At 34.8% G+C, this 14,674-nt stretch overlaps 2 protein-coding genes and 1 long non-coding RNA gene across 4 annotated transcripts; 1 reads left to right on the forward strand and 2 right to left on the reverse strand.

The window, feature by feature from the left end:
- Positions 1-2,592: 2,592 nt before the first annotated feature.
- On the reverse strand, positions 2,593-4,500 carry LOC120068553. The gene is made up of 3 exons (XR_005479225.1): positions 4,436-4,500; positions 4,289-4,347; positions 2,593-3,594 (listed from the first exon to the last, which is right to left on the reverse strand). It is a non-coding gene; the product is annotated as an uncharacterized LOC120068553 (long non-coding RNA).
- Positions 4,501-5,271: 771 nt separating this feature from the next.
- Positions 5,272-8,724, forward strand: LOC120092466 (protein IQ-DOMAIN 1-like). 2 transcript variants are annotated; one of them, XM_039050558.1, is made up of 5 exons: positions 5,272-5,531; positions 5,619-5,888; positions 6,334-6,579; positions 6,701-6,847; positions 7,720-8,724. In XM_039050558.1, the coding sequence occupies exons 1-5, from the start codon at positions 5,451-5,453 to the stop codon at positions 8,503-8,505; spliced, it is 1,530 nt and encodes a 509-aa protein (XP_038906486.1). In that variant the 5' UTR covers positions 5,272-5,450; the 3' UTR covers positions 8,506-8,724. The 2 variants fall into 2 exon arrangements, with proteins under 2 accessions (XP_038906486.1, XP_038906487.1); XM_039050559.1 differs by having other exon boundaries at positions 5,274-5,531; positions 6,704-6,847.
- Positions 8,725-12,074: 3,350 nt separating this feature from the next.
- Positions 12,075-12,915, reverse strand: LOC120092795. The gene has a single exon (XM_039051000.1). It carries the CDS (start codon positions 12,843-12,845, stop codon positions 12,351-12,353), a length of 495 nt encoding a protein of 164 aa, XP_038906928.1. The 5' UTR covers positions 12,846-12,915; the 3' UTR covers positions 12,075-12,350.
- Between the last annotated feature and the right edge of the window lie 1,759 nt (positions 12,916-14,674).

Here is a 14,674-nt window from a genome sequence, read left to right on the forward strand (position 1 = left end):
GCCCTATCATCCCTTGTGAATAAAAAACATAAAAAGGGAAAAGGCAATAATAAAGAAAATAATGGAGTAGCTGGAATGCCACGTGGCAGTCAACATAAAAAGACATTGACTAACTTGAGTAGCGTAGCATGTGGGTGCGGAAACGACGTGGTCCCCCCGACTTTCCCTCACTGCCCAATTACTAAATTGCTTGCTCACTTTTCTGCTGCTACTACCACGTGACCCCACGTGTCTATTCTTTTCCACCTTTAGATAATAGATACCTTCCGCTTACCGAAGTAACCAATCAAAATTTTCTTTTTATTTTTTGGTTAAATTATACAAAAATACCTTTAAATTTTTGTGTTATTGTCAATATTCTCTCTCTATTATGTATTTTATTCTTGAGCATAATGAAATTGATTCTTTTTACTCACAGATATAGCTAACATATCATTAGTGAACCATATAAATATTATATCGTTATTTTTCCTTTTTTATTTGGAACAATTGTAAATATAGTAATCAGATTAACAGTATTAGCAGATATAATATAATATAAAAAAATTAAAAATATAGTAAAATTTAGATAGTTTATTAATGATAAATCATATCGTTAGCAGAAGTCTATCAGTTATAGATCATATCTCTAGTAGGAGTTTATCAGCGATAGAAGTCTATCGCGAATAGACTTTGCTATATTTGTAATTTTTTTTAAAATGTTGTTATACACTTGGTTATTATTTCTAAAAATACTACTCATTGCAATTACTCTTTTTGTTATTTATTTATTTTTTTTTTGTTTTTTTTTGTTTATGTCATAACAAAAATTAAGAATGGAAGTTGATGTGGAAATTGGTGTGTGAAAATTAAAGTGTATGTGATGCATTTTATAACTATACAAAAGATTAATACTATTGTTATTCTTATTTCATCTCAAAATATATAGTTAAATTCATTTTAATAGTTGATTTTTACATCTAAGCTGGTCAGGTCAACTTACATGAATGATGTCATAGATGATATTATGCATGCTTTCCAATTTTTAAACAATAATAACACTTTCATTTTTGAATGACTTCAACAAAAATAAATTTATCAAAGAGTGTTTAAAAAAAAAAAAAATTGTTACCCCTGAATTTAAAAATGATACATGAATGAATTAAGATCACATGATTTTTGTTTTCCATTTATTTCTAGAACTCTTTAGGCGGAACACTTGGTGGTATTTTGTAATTTGCATAGATGATTTATTTATTTTATCAAAGTGCTATAATAATGTATTGTATCATGAACACCTGAGGAAGTGTGTGAGTTTTGTATTCTTTTTATTTTTGAAAAAAAAGGTGGGGGTTTTTGGTTTGTCGATTATTTATGAAAGATCCCTCTGTGGGTTTCTCTCAAAGCTTCTGACAGCACCATTACCCTTTCCCCATGCCTGTTGCCTATTGCCTATTCACAAACCCAATGTACCAAAACCATAATAAAAACACAAAATTCACTCACTCTACCCAGTGGATTCAATGCCCAATTACTGACGTTATCTTAAATGTGTGCCTTGGTTCATGTGGACCCTCACTCTCTCACAAAAATAAAAATTATCAACAATATTCTTTCCCTTTTTCTTCTTTTAGATGTAAATAAAATACACCAACGTCGACATATCGATCAAAATTGATTGTGGATGAGGGATATTAATTTTTTCGAGTAATATCAAAGTCGTACTTCAAATTTATCCTTATTTTGAAATCTTTGGTAACAGAAAAATGTTGAAAAAAAGAACTTAACTACTTGTGCTCCTCAAAAGTAATTTTTGTCGTATCAAGTAGATAATTATATCATATTATTAGTTAAAGTGTGCTTCACTTGTTTGTTATTATTTATTAATGACTAAGGAGGCGATTGGGATAAAGAATTAATTATTATAATCTTAGATTATTATAGTTGGGTTATAATAGTTTGTATTTTGGGTATAGATTATTTTAGTTTGAGTTATAGTAGTATGTGTTTAAGGTGTAAACTATTTTAGTTTGAGAAGGAAATAGTAAACACTGTAGCAAAGAATAAAAAGTTGATGAATGTAAAATAGTAAAAAGTATAACAAATAGTAAATATTATAGCAAATTGGGGTTTTGAAATAATAATAATGGTAGTTAATTGAGGACTACAAAATAATATTTGCTGTAGCAAGAGATGTAATTATAGTCTTATGTTATATTTTGACCCAACCGCTGCCTAAGAAGTTTGTGCTGAGAATCCTCCCATCCCATATTATACCAAAAAACTATATCATATTATTGTGATTATATTTTTATGGGTCCATTGTAGTATTAGAATTAATTCATGGATCAAATTTTTTTTATTATTAATTTTTGCAAAGGTATAGAATTTCAAGAAAGAAAATGAAACCTTACAGCTTGAGTTCAAGGCACAAATAAACCATAATCAAGAAAACAACTCAATTCAACATATTCTAAGGGGAAGATTATAATGAATCTCTTCGATAGAAGTCTCACTCCATGTAAAATGATAGAAGAGCACATCAAACCGAACAACTTGAACAAATCACCTAGTGGGAGGTGCAAGATAGAAAAACGGACATGTAAGTTACGCTCTCGCCAAAGACGATAGATAACATCACATCAGGCTCACCTTATAAGAACATAGGCCCCCAATATCATAGCTAAAGTTGTAGTCAAAGAATAAATTGTCCTGAGACTCAATTCGGATGATGGGAATGTAATCCCCTTGACTCAGAAACCCCCCCCATGGAGTAGTCTTGTGGGATCGGGCTCCATCATAACCTCAGACATGCTTGCTTAAGATGGCCATCGAACGAGCAAATCCTACATGCTTGCACTTGCTGCAGATTTCCTACAACCATTTGTTTAATCAAAGAAGTTAACTCAGAAAGCTGATAGTGAAGGTCATTAACCTCGTCACTAGGTTGAGATGCTCCACTAGATTCTCTCCAACCTTGCTGATGATATCCTGTCATGCTTAGAACACTAACACAAAAAGAAAACAAATCAAAGCAAAAGAATACTTTAACTAAAAACCAATTAAGAAATATTAAGTGACTTTCTCGACAACGACGTCAATTTGGTTGGTGGAATTTGTCGCCTAATTTCAGACCAAATAATTTAATCATTCCTACCTAATTTTTCAGTATGGTAGCACAGATCGAACTCAGAGAACCGAAGAGTTTCCACACATTCAACATCATTTGATTTGTTTACATAAAGAAGATAGAAAGAACTCTAAAAATAATGCAAAAAATAGATAGAGAACAAAAAAAATGAAGAAAATGAGTGGTCATTCGCCTAAAATGGACACCCAGATAAAAAGATACGACTTAAAAACCAAAGAGCGGATTTTATATCCGCGCAATGATGCCGCAACACTACGGGACAACGTTGTGGTGCTACACCCTTTTTAGAATTCTATGAAGAGCATCATGGTGCAGCACCATAGGGCACTGTGACGCTCTTGCCTGGGGCAGATTTGTCATTTTCTCTCCCCTTTGAAGCTTGGATGTCCTTTTTAGCTCCTAATTGCTTCAATTTAACCCCAAACGGTCCATAATGCTCCATAATGTACGTATTACCTGAGATCCTACAAATATAAACATTTAATCACTTTAAATATCATGAATGGACAAGATTAAAGGCACTAAGATAACATATTTTGGGTGCTATCACTAAAATCCAACATTTTGAAGAACAAAGACTAAGGACAACAAAATACCAGCAAGATTCAACTTAAAAAATTAGGCCTATTCATACAACCCCCCTATTAACGTTGCCACCACATAATGAATTTGTCTCGAGAGGTCTGCCAATTCTCTTGAACTAGAAGGTTAAAACCAAGAACAAAAACAACAATAACAACAACAACAACAACAACAGAAACATAAAAACCTTAGCATGAATAGAACTATCTGCATCTAAAATAACCCCCGTATATACTGTTGAATAATAAAGCTTGGCTCCAACCACACATCAAACCAAAATATAAAAGCGATAAAAATTTCCAATGGAGAATTGAACCAACTTCCACAAAATAGTCCTCAACATCAACGATTGCCTTCTAAAAACTAGGGTAAAGAATTACTAGATGAACATACTACCTTTATCCTCAATTTTGCTAAATATAAGTATTTACTCAAGTGAATCACAAAGAACCATAATGAATCAAGATGATTTACATGAGTCTTGTTGCAACAATAGAAGAAGGAATATGTCAAACTCCTAGACCAACCTCCAAGAAAGAATAACCTCACAACTAGGAAGGTATGCAACCAAATTACCTTAGTCCCTCGCACACCATCCAACTTCCCCTTCCAAAGATGGATATGAAGTAAGCAATCTAACTCATGAACAACATACATTAGAAGGACAAAATATATTGGTCCAATGGACTCTCTAAAGAAAAGATCGAAAAAGTTATGACTAACCAGCCTTAGACAAGGTTGAGCCAAAGTGAATCCATTAATGCTAAAGTCCCTCGACTCACCAAAGAGCCAAGCTAGCACAAAAAATTGAGCTTTAATAAGATCTACAATAACTAAAAATGGTGCAATACCCATTCACAAAAGACAAAGTACTTTGGTCCCTATACTAAAAACCATCAAATCATCAACAAAACATGAATGAATAAGACGAATCCAATCACATCACTAATGGAAATGAAAGAAAAAAAAGAGAGAGAATTCAATGTACAAGACAACACTTTCACAACAATTACAATAAAATGAGGAGATAACGGACCTCTTGACTAAGCTCCCTTCGAAAGTATCCTTTTAGGGGAAATTTGAATTGAGGTTTTCTCAATGTCCAGAAGTTAAGGATGCCTGGAAATTATAGGTCTGAGAATAAAATTACTGAGAATCAATGATGACTATGTTTGGTTGTGCATGAGAAAACAATGTCTGAAAATAGTATGTGTGGGAATTAAAGATAACTAAGCTCCTGAAAGGAAAGAAAATGGTGGTAGGAAGGGGAAGAAGAAGTGAAAACCTAACAAAAGATGCCTAGAAAATGCATTTTTCAAGATATATAAACAAAGCCCACCATCAAACATGGACTTTGTAAGCTCATTCCCATTCCCACCATCTTTTTCCTTCCACCAAACAGTCCCTTAGAGAGATGTTATTGTGATCCATCTTTGTTAGAAAGTAGAATTATGTCTATAACTTTAGAGTGAATATTGGAAGGTAGTATGATGACGTACGTACCTACCAATTTGACCGAGTCCAGTGGTGATATTTAAAAGCCAAGAACAATAATATATAATAGATTCCTACATCAATTCCAACGTCTCTCTGTCTCTCTCATTAGCTACATCTCAAGTTCAGCAGCAGTACCATTTCTCTGCTCTGCCTTTAATAATGGCTTCCAAATCTTTCTTGTGAAAGATCTCTTTTTTCTTTTCTTAGTGTAAATGCAGTCGAAGCTCCCTAAAGAAATTCAATGGGGAAGAAAGGAGGTAGCTCATGGTTGACTGCCGTCAAAAGGGCTTTCAGATCTCCCACTAAAGATGATGACGAAAAGGTATAAACAAACAAACAAACAAACAAATCCTCCGATTTTCCATTTTCATTGTCTTTCTTCTTCATTCAACTTCCTTTGTTTCTGCAGAGGAGAGAGAAACGCCGATGGATTTTCAGAAAACCAACAAACCAGCCGCCGGAGCCACTCGCTGCCCACCAACCGCCGTCTAAACCACCGGCTCTGCCCACTGATTCTGTAGCTTTAGAAGATAAACATGCCCTTGCAGTGGCTGAAGCTGCCTTGGTTGCCGCCAGTGCGGCTGCACAAGCTGTCCACCTCACCCGGCCTGCCCGTCCTGGATTGGATCGCCATCGCCACGCCGCCATTGTGATTCAAACGGCCTTTAGAGGGTATCTGGTGAGTGAGCACCTTTAAAATAATTAAAATCAATTTTGTCGTATTTTATGTCAGAGGGGTTAAAATCAATCATGTTTTTAGAGTGATTTTAATCTTTTCAAAAATATTCTCAAACATGTCCTAAATTTGCATAACTCATCGATTTAAACTTTTTGGTTGAATGATGGTTTAACTTCATAATACCAAAGTAAGAGTTGTTTGAAATCTAGTAAAATCATGTGATATGTTTCTCAATTGATGTTGAGTCCACAATGAATTGTTAGAATTAATGCTATTTTCTCCCCCCCAACTTGTTGGGCATGCTAATTTCTATAAATTTCAACTGAATGACTGACAATTTGTGACTTTTGGAGAGGCGTAATACATGTTTTATTCACAAAGATATGTTCATGTTGGAATTAGAAAAATTACTCATTGATGAGCTAAAACTTTTGAGTTTCGAAAGGCAAGGAGGGCTCTACGGGCATTGAAGGGGTTGGTGAAGTTGCAGGCATTAGTGAGAGGACACAATGTGAGGAAGCAAGCAAAGACAACGCTGCAATGCATGAAAGCATTAGTGAGAGTGCAGGAAAAAGTGCTGGATCACCGGATGCGACTTTCCCTCGAGGGTAGCCGACGGTCGACGTTTAGTGACACCAACAGCGTCTACGAATCTCGCTATGCTCAAGATGTCTCTGAAAGGAAGACTATTGTAAGTTGAAAAACTACACAAACTTAGAAAGATTTTGAGCACTTATAAAGTCATTCTAAGCAGAGTTGAAATAAGGATGAAATTTTGAAGTTTAAGAACTTTGTTGTGTTTTTGATGGAAGAAGTGTGTATCAAGAGAAGGAAGTAGCATTACAGAGGATTGGGATGAACGTACTCACACAGTTGAAGAAGTAAAGGCAATGTTACAACAAAGAAGAGACGCTGCTTTGAATCGTGACAACATTTTATCCCATTCCTTTTCTCAACAGGTCCTTATGCCTTCTTTTATTTCTATTCAATCTTGGCTATGCATTATTTAGGTTCCGTTTGGTAATCATTTGATTTTTGAAAATTAAATTTATTTCTTCTCAATTTCTTACGATGGTTTGCATCTTTCTTAAGTAAAAAGTTAGAATTCTTAACCAAATTTCAAGAACAAAAACAAGTTTTTAAAAACTACTTTTTTAGTTTTCAAAATTTGGTTTAGTTTTTCAAAATTTGGCTTAGTTTTATAAAACATTAGTAATACATAGATGACGAACTAAGGTGTTTGGAGTGTTGAGTTATGAAGTCTGGAGTTAATATGTTGGAGTCAGGAAGTTTGTATTTGGGCTGCAGAGTTGTTTAGTTGGAGTTAGGAAGTGTGTGTTTAAGGTGCATGGTTGTTTAGTCTGAAGTTAAGGAACATTAGAGAGAAGGAAAGAGAAAGAGGGGAAGATGAAGTTTTTCGATAAATGTACAAACTTTAACAACTAACACTATTGAAGTTGGTAGAATTGAGTTTTTTAACTCCGACTTGTGAAGTCAGTGGGCCAAACACTCTCTAAAACGTTTAGAAGTTGAAGAAGTATTTCTAAGACTTAATTTTAAAAAAATAAAAACCAGCAACGAAATTCATACGGGGCGTTTGTGTCCTCATGACCACTTTGTTTAGACAAATGAACGAACTTCACAGTTTGAATAAGTCAGCAATCTAAACCTCATACTTGGATGCCTTACCCAAATAATTTCTAAACATGTTTGTATGTTGTTGTAACTATTCTTCCTATGATCATTAGTTTATGTTTGTGAACAATATTTATCTCTTAAATAATAAAGTTAAGTTAATTTTTCTTCTGATGACATGAATTTACAACACAAGATATGGAGAACTGGAAAGAGTCCATCGATAGGAAATCAAATGGAGCTTGAAGAAGGACAGAAATGGCTCGACCAATGGATGGCGAAGAAGCCATGGGAGAGCAGGGCAAGAGCTTCCACAGACCACAGACCACAGCCCCTTAAAACGCTCGAAATCGACACCTCTCGGCCCTACTCTTACTTATCTCCCAACAATCTCCACACGACGAATTACCAAACTCAATCATCACAAAGATCAAACTCGCTTTCCTCCTCCTCCCCACTCCACAGAGCCCATCACCACCAATTCTCCATCACCCCATCCCCGTCAAAATCTCGACCAGTCCAGCAAGTTCGGTCGGCAAGTCCTCGCTACAGCAGAGAAGATAGAAACCAATTCAGCCACCACATTACATCCCAAACGCCATGCTTGAGGTCAAAACATCAACATCAGAAAGGGGGTAGTGGTGGTGGGAGTTCAATGCCAAATTACATGGCAGCAACAGAGTCAGCCAAGGCACGAGTGCGGTCGCAAAGTGCGCCAAGGCAAAGGCCAGCAACACCCGAGCGGGAACGAATTGGGACTGCAAGGAAGCGGCTATCGTTTCCAGTACCACAAGATCCTTACGGTCGAATAGCGGGGTGTGGTGTTTATCAAAATAGCATGAAGAGCCCAAGTTTTAAAAGTGCTTGTGGAAGGTATAGTGGGTTGGAGGAACAGTCTAACTATTCTTCTTGCTATACAGAAAGCCATGGAGGAGAGGTTTCTCCATCTTCAACCACTGATCTCAGAAGATGGTTGAGATGATAAACATATGCACAAAGTTGAGCGATGAAATTTTAGAGAGGTTTTTGTACTTGATCATTTCAAAATGTAAACAGGCATCTATCTACTTTGTTTTTGGGGCAATCTAGATTTAGTTCTTGCATACATGAACATTGGTGTTCCCCAACAGCTTGTAAACATAAGATCCAAATTGAGCAGATGCATTAGCATTCAATTGAATAATTTCCTTTTTCCTTGATAGCCCCTACCAAATTTTGTAATAGAGCCATACTAAAACCCATCTCTTATATTATATCCATCTCATCTACAACCAAAATTAATCATCTATCGACCCATAAACTGAAACATGATAACTAGTTTTGTTCTAAATTTGTCGTTCATTCACCATGCCAAAGCTGTTTGTAGGAAAGATTATGAATATTAACAAGTTAAAAGATCATTTTTATTTCTCACAATTTTTTGCCTAAAGTATTCAAGAAGACTATTGGATGAAAATGTTACGTATCCAAGCCTAATGTGAGGTACTTGCACCCTCTCCATCCTTCCCTACTCCCTCTATTTATAACTAAACTGCATAACAACTTCCATAATTAATTACTAATATACCCTTATTAATCCTAACAAAAAAAAAAAAAAATCTTAGTCAAGAAGAAACTTCTTACGAAACTTAAATACAGATACGAGACAGAAATACAACAAGAAATGGACACGGGATATAACCTTTTTTAAATCTAGGACAAATATGGGAAGGTCACATATATTAAAATATATAATGTTTTTATACAAAAAGGAAATTTGTAGTCAATGAGTTTATGCAATTATATGCTTAAAAAATTAGTTTGATGGATTTCACTCCCAAAATTTATTATTTTTGTCATATATGTGTTTATTTAGTATACTTAACTAGTGCTCAATGCACGTCTAACAAAATGTTGGACTTACTTGTGACTTTGTACAATTAGTGTCTAATACATCTATTGCACTAACAAAGAATTCATATATATCCAACAACTATCTGACACATGTTGGATACAAACAAACTAGCCAAATTGAAGTTCTCATATTTTAAATGGATCATAAGATAAAGAAAATAAGTTTAAAAAGAAAAAAGAAATTATCCATATGCTTTATGCTTTCCAACTCATTTTGTAGCACGTCAATATTAATTCCATTTATTCCATTTTTCCTTCAACTTTAAAAATTAAAAAAAAGGCTAAATTATACCAAATAAGTTTCAATAATACTTACTTTTACCCGTGAACTTCAAATTTATTTCGAAATAACTCCTCCATTAAATATTAAATTAAAACGAAGATTGAAAAATGATGTGGTAGGAAATTGTAAAAAGTGGTACATGTGATATAGATTCAAGTTTCATTTTATATTATCGAATTTTGGTGTACATTTCAATTATGCTCTTTCGTTTCAGAATTATCATTCTAACCTTTAACTTCTGAAATGGTTTCAAAACAACTTCATTAGCTTTCCATTAAAATGAAGACGAAATAATGATTTGTGATTAGTTGAAAAATAAAAGTAATATGTGAGAATACATTAGCAATTAGAAAAAATTAGTTGAAGGATTTTAATCCCATTTTGATTTCAATTAAAGGGGAAAACAAGTTTAGGAGATAGAGTTAAAGGCGGCAAAAGAAGCCACATATTGTGAGAAAAGTCATGCAAACTTCAAAAATCAAATACTTGAAAAGGAACCAAGAAGTTAAGAGAGAGCATCATGAGATAAATATGTTTATGGTAGAAATATTGTAGAAGAGTAGGGTCAATTGAAAGTGTTTGTTGATGGAAGGTAAGAGGTAAAAAAAAAAAGATTGATAAATAAATGACAATGATTTCATCCTCAAGCTTAGTGCTTGTACTGTCAAACTCAAAGTCAGAGGTTCGATTCCCCCACCCTACATATCGCCTGAAAATAAAAATTATACTAAACTTTATTAAAACGTGATGGAGAATGAGGCCCGAATAGACATTTGAAAATCAAAGAGGAAGTAGAGAAGCAGCTAAAGACAGGATTTCTTGTAGTGACCTTCGCCTACCGTGAAAAGGAAAGTTCCCTCACGATANAAAAGGAAAGTTCCCTCACGATAGGCCCTCCCAGCTCCTGAACGTCTTTCTATCAATCGAGAGAGGCTTCCCATTCTGACTTCTGTAGGTTTCTCGGTAATAGGGAGATCTGCAAGAACTCTTACCCATATTTTACCATTTCTTCAGAATTGTCCGCTCATACGCTGGGGTGCGAAAGCATGGGGAGCGAATGGGATTAGATACCCTGGTAGTCCATGCCGTAAACGATGAATGTTCGTTGATCGGTATTTTGCATAATTTAACTAAAAAATCAAAATACTTGGAAAAACTTTAAAAAATAGTTTTAGGGACCTGACAAAAAAAGTCAAATATATTTTTGTTAAGTTGCAATTTTTGTGAAGAGATTATGACAAATTGGTCAGAAAAGAAAATGAAAATTATTGGGAACAAGCAATCAAATTGCGAAGAGACCATTTTAAAATAGTGTTAATAAAAAAGTTAACGAGAGACTGCCACTAAAACATAATCACGTTATTGCAGGCATAAAATGGGTTCAAAGATTCGTTTAAATCGATAATCTTTTAAACAAACCTCTAAAATAACAGTTTCTCTTCGAGCGCACCAAGAAAGATTTAACAAATCTCCAAATCCAAGGAGTGCATGATCCGTTGCTATGAAGTTTTGGAACAGATTATAAAGTTGTTTTGGCCGTAATTCGAGGCTGAAGGATCACAATGTATCAAAAAGCTGATTTCATAAAAGAATATTATGAGATTTACAATAGCAAGCTCAGGCAGAGTAATACAAATCAATACAAGAAAACTCAAGATCATGTTCAGAAGACTCAATCTCAGATGCCATAAAATTTCTCAGAGATTCATTTTTTCAGTAACGGCGCCACCTGGTGTTTCTCGTTTTAGAAAAAATGTAACAAGGACTTTAGGACATGACCTTCACCAAATCCCCGTGGCCAATTTACCGAGACGAATGGGAACAGGGTTGAATCTTGATGTATTAGAAAAGTAATATCACTTGGCCACCTACAATACTTTATTGCGTATTTAAGTCTTTTGCATAGGACTCTACCTGCAATTCTTTTTTGTCCATTATAATTTACTATCATCTCTTAGATGAATGTAACATGCATATACAATGAAGTCCTAGGAAGCTTGGAAATCAAATAGCTCTCGAGTTGTGAACTTTCACTATTTGTTTGGTCTAAGGAGTTCGTAGGTCCACGACTAAAAAAAAACATTGAATTTTTACCTCATTAACTCCTTACACATTGTGGACTATAGAAGTTTACAACTCTTCAAATTTCACAACTCTACTCTTTACTCCAAGTACCCCTAAGATGTATAGAACTTAATTGGGAGAACTATGGTTCCTAGGATAAACCCTTGAAATTTCTGACCACCAAGCACAAAAAGAAAGAGTTATCAACCACCATAAACAAGTAGTTTCTTTCATCTAGTTCAACAGTGAGAACAAAGCTCAGAAGGGATCCCAAATGAAGGAGTGGCATAAAGAATATGAATAAAAGATTAAAGTTTTAAATCTAGTAGTAATGTATTCAAATTTTGGTAATGTCATTTCTTTGCTACAGTCATCATTTACTGAACGTTGTGCTAATATCTAAAATAGGGTGAGTATCAAAAGTATGAATACAAAGTTAAATATTATAGTAACCTAAGCCTTGAAATATTGGCCATTTTACTTGGAATTGAACCAAAGTAAGATACAGAGACTTAAAATCTACATAAACACAACATATGAATATACAAATCAATAACAATTCTAGTAATAAGAGAGTGAAAGAGTCGTCAAACCGGCTCAGAGAATTCCTGAAGGCGTTTTTCCAATTGGCTGAGCCTCAATCCCCAATCGCCCTTGATCTTCAGAGGCCTCACTCTATGGTTCATCTCAGAGTGGCTGCCTTCGGTGGTTGGCCCTTCTTTCTTCTTCCCTTTAACTTGTCGGGTTCTGTTCTTCTCCTTCACGGCAGCTGCCTTCTGCAGTGCCCTGAGAATATCGGACCCACTAATTTGGGCAGCCTCCGGTTGCGCTTCTTGTTTTGGGGTGGTTTTGTTTGGTTTGGGGTTTAGGGATTTGGGATTTGGGGAGTTCACGGCTGAGAGAATTTTGTGGCCAAAGCTTTTGATGCTGCTACTGTCGTTTGGTGTGGTGTTTCCGGCGTCGGTCTTGGGTGGCTGGGATTCTGCGTAGATGGCGGAGACCGGAGGCGTCGGTAGTGGCCTGGTTATAATCGGGAGGCGGTGGCAGGACGGAGTTGGTAAGGTGGACGAGGCAGCCCACATGGTTTGGATTTGGGGAATTCTGTTTGATGGGAAAATAATGACGCTTCAACGTGTACAAGCAATTTACCCATGGTTTAATAACGGAATTTCTTATGATATTTGGAAAAATACTTCTAGTATGTGCCATAGTGGAGGTGGTGGTGATCTTGGACAATGGACTGAACCAATAAGATCGTATTGTAGGGGATCATCTTCTAATATTTGAATAATTTTAGTATACTTGTTTATTTTTTATTTGTTAGCTATTTATTTCAAAAGAAAAACTATCAAAATTAGATAAAATACAACGAGTAAAATATAATCAAGTAAAATGATTTTAAAATTAAAAATCGATTTAAAATGATTTTAAAATTAAAAATCAAATTTTTTAAAACATAAATTCATTATGAAACTAAAACCAAACGACCAACAACCATAAATCATATCACCCTATTTCAAGAATAAGAAGAAGCACATAAGTAGGAAAGACATCTTTCCAGACCCTGAAAAACCTCAAAACGGATGTATAGATGTTAGACTGTGAGCAAAGAGCCTCTCTAACCACAAAAAAAAAAAAAAAAAAAGAAAAAAAAAAGAAAAAGAAAAAAGAAGATAAAAATAAAAACTAAAAAACCAACCTCAGAAAGGTCAAGGTTCAACAGTCTAAAAACCTCTAAAGAATTAGTTTAACATCCATCAAAGGATTTTGTTTATGTCACAAACAATCAATCTCTTTTAAACCTTCAACCACCTCTTTAGGTTCGAAAACTTTCACCCTTGACCAATATGCTTGTTGTTGGGATATATATCATAAAGCCTCGTAGTTAATAAGTTATTTGAAATAATAATTGATTATTTTATATAAGCAAGTATCCATTAAAGAAATATCCAAAATGTTATTTTATGATACTTGAACAGTATGTGGTAAACATACAGGTGGATCATGTTTAAGTAATAACCTAAATGATCTGTAATATATGGGTAAGGTTGTGTGTCTTATCTTGGTGACACTACATATTGGGATTAGTGTCCTAATTCTCCCAGTGGTCTCGTAGTTTGTAAACATTTTGTACACATTGTTATTAATAAAATAAATGTTATTTTATTTGCATTTACTCAAATTCAATAAACTAAGACCCGTGGTTATTTTATGTAACTTAAGCATGTATGTGAGACATACAAGTGGATCATGCCTTAAGTAATAACCTAAATAGTTTGTAGTATAAGGATAAAGGAGGGATACCTTATCCTTGTGACACTACGGATAAGGCCCCCTTTGTAGATATTTATAAATATTGTAAAGTGCTACATATGGCCTGATCCTGACCATTCATGTGGAGACATGCAAGCGGGGGTGTCTTATACAAAGAGTTTGTATAAGATCGGACCACGAGATGATTAGTCTCTTTATATAACGTCGTTGATAATTGAGACATACAGTTCACTAAAATGACCATAGTTAACATGATCTTAATCCTAAGTGTTTTAGGAACTCCTGCCTATGAGAGCGGTCCTTTGATTAGTACGGGTGAGAGTGGTCAGATTGCCAACTCAACAAGCCTACCGTTTTGGGGATTTGTCTGATTGGGGAGCTAGAAACTGTTGGGACTAACGTTCTAATTCTCCTGGAGTCTCATAGTTTGTAATATATATTGTTATGAATAAAATAAGAGTTATTTTATTTGGCATTTACTCATATCCAATAAACAAAGCTCCATGGTTATTGTATGTAAACTTAAGCATGTATATGAGATATACAAGTAGATCATGTCTTAAGTGATAACCTAAAAAGACTGTAGTATAAGGATTAAGGAGGGATACTTTGATCCTGGTGACACTATGGATACAAT

The sequence above is a fragment of the Benincasa hispida genome, chromosome 12 (genome assembly GCF_009727055.1).
Source record: "Benincasa hispida cultivar B227 chromosome 12, ASM972705v1, whole genome shotgun sequence".
NCBI classification, from domain to species: domain Eukaryota; kingdom Viridiplantae; phylum Streptophyta; class Magnoliopsida; order Cucurbitales; family Cucurbitaceae; genus Benincasa; species Benincasa hispida.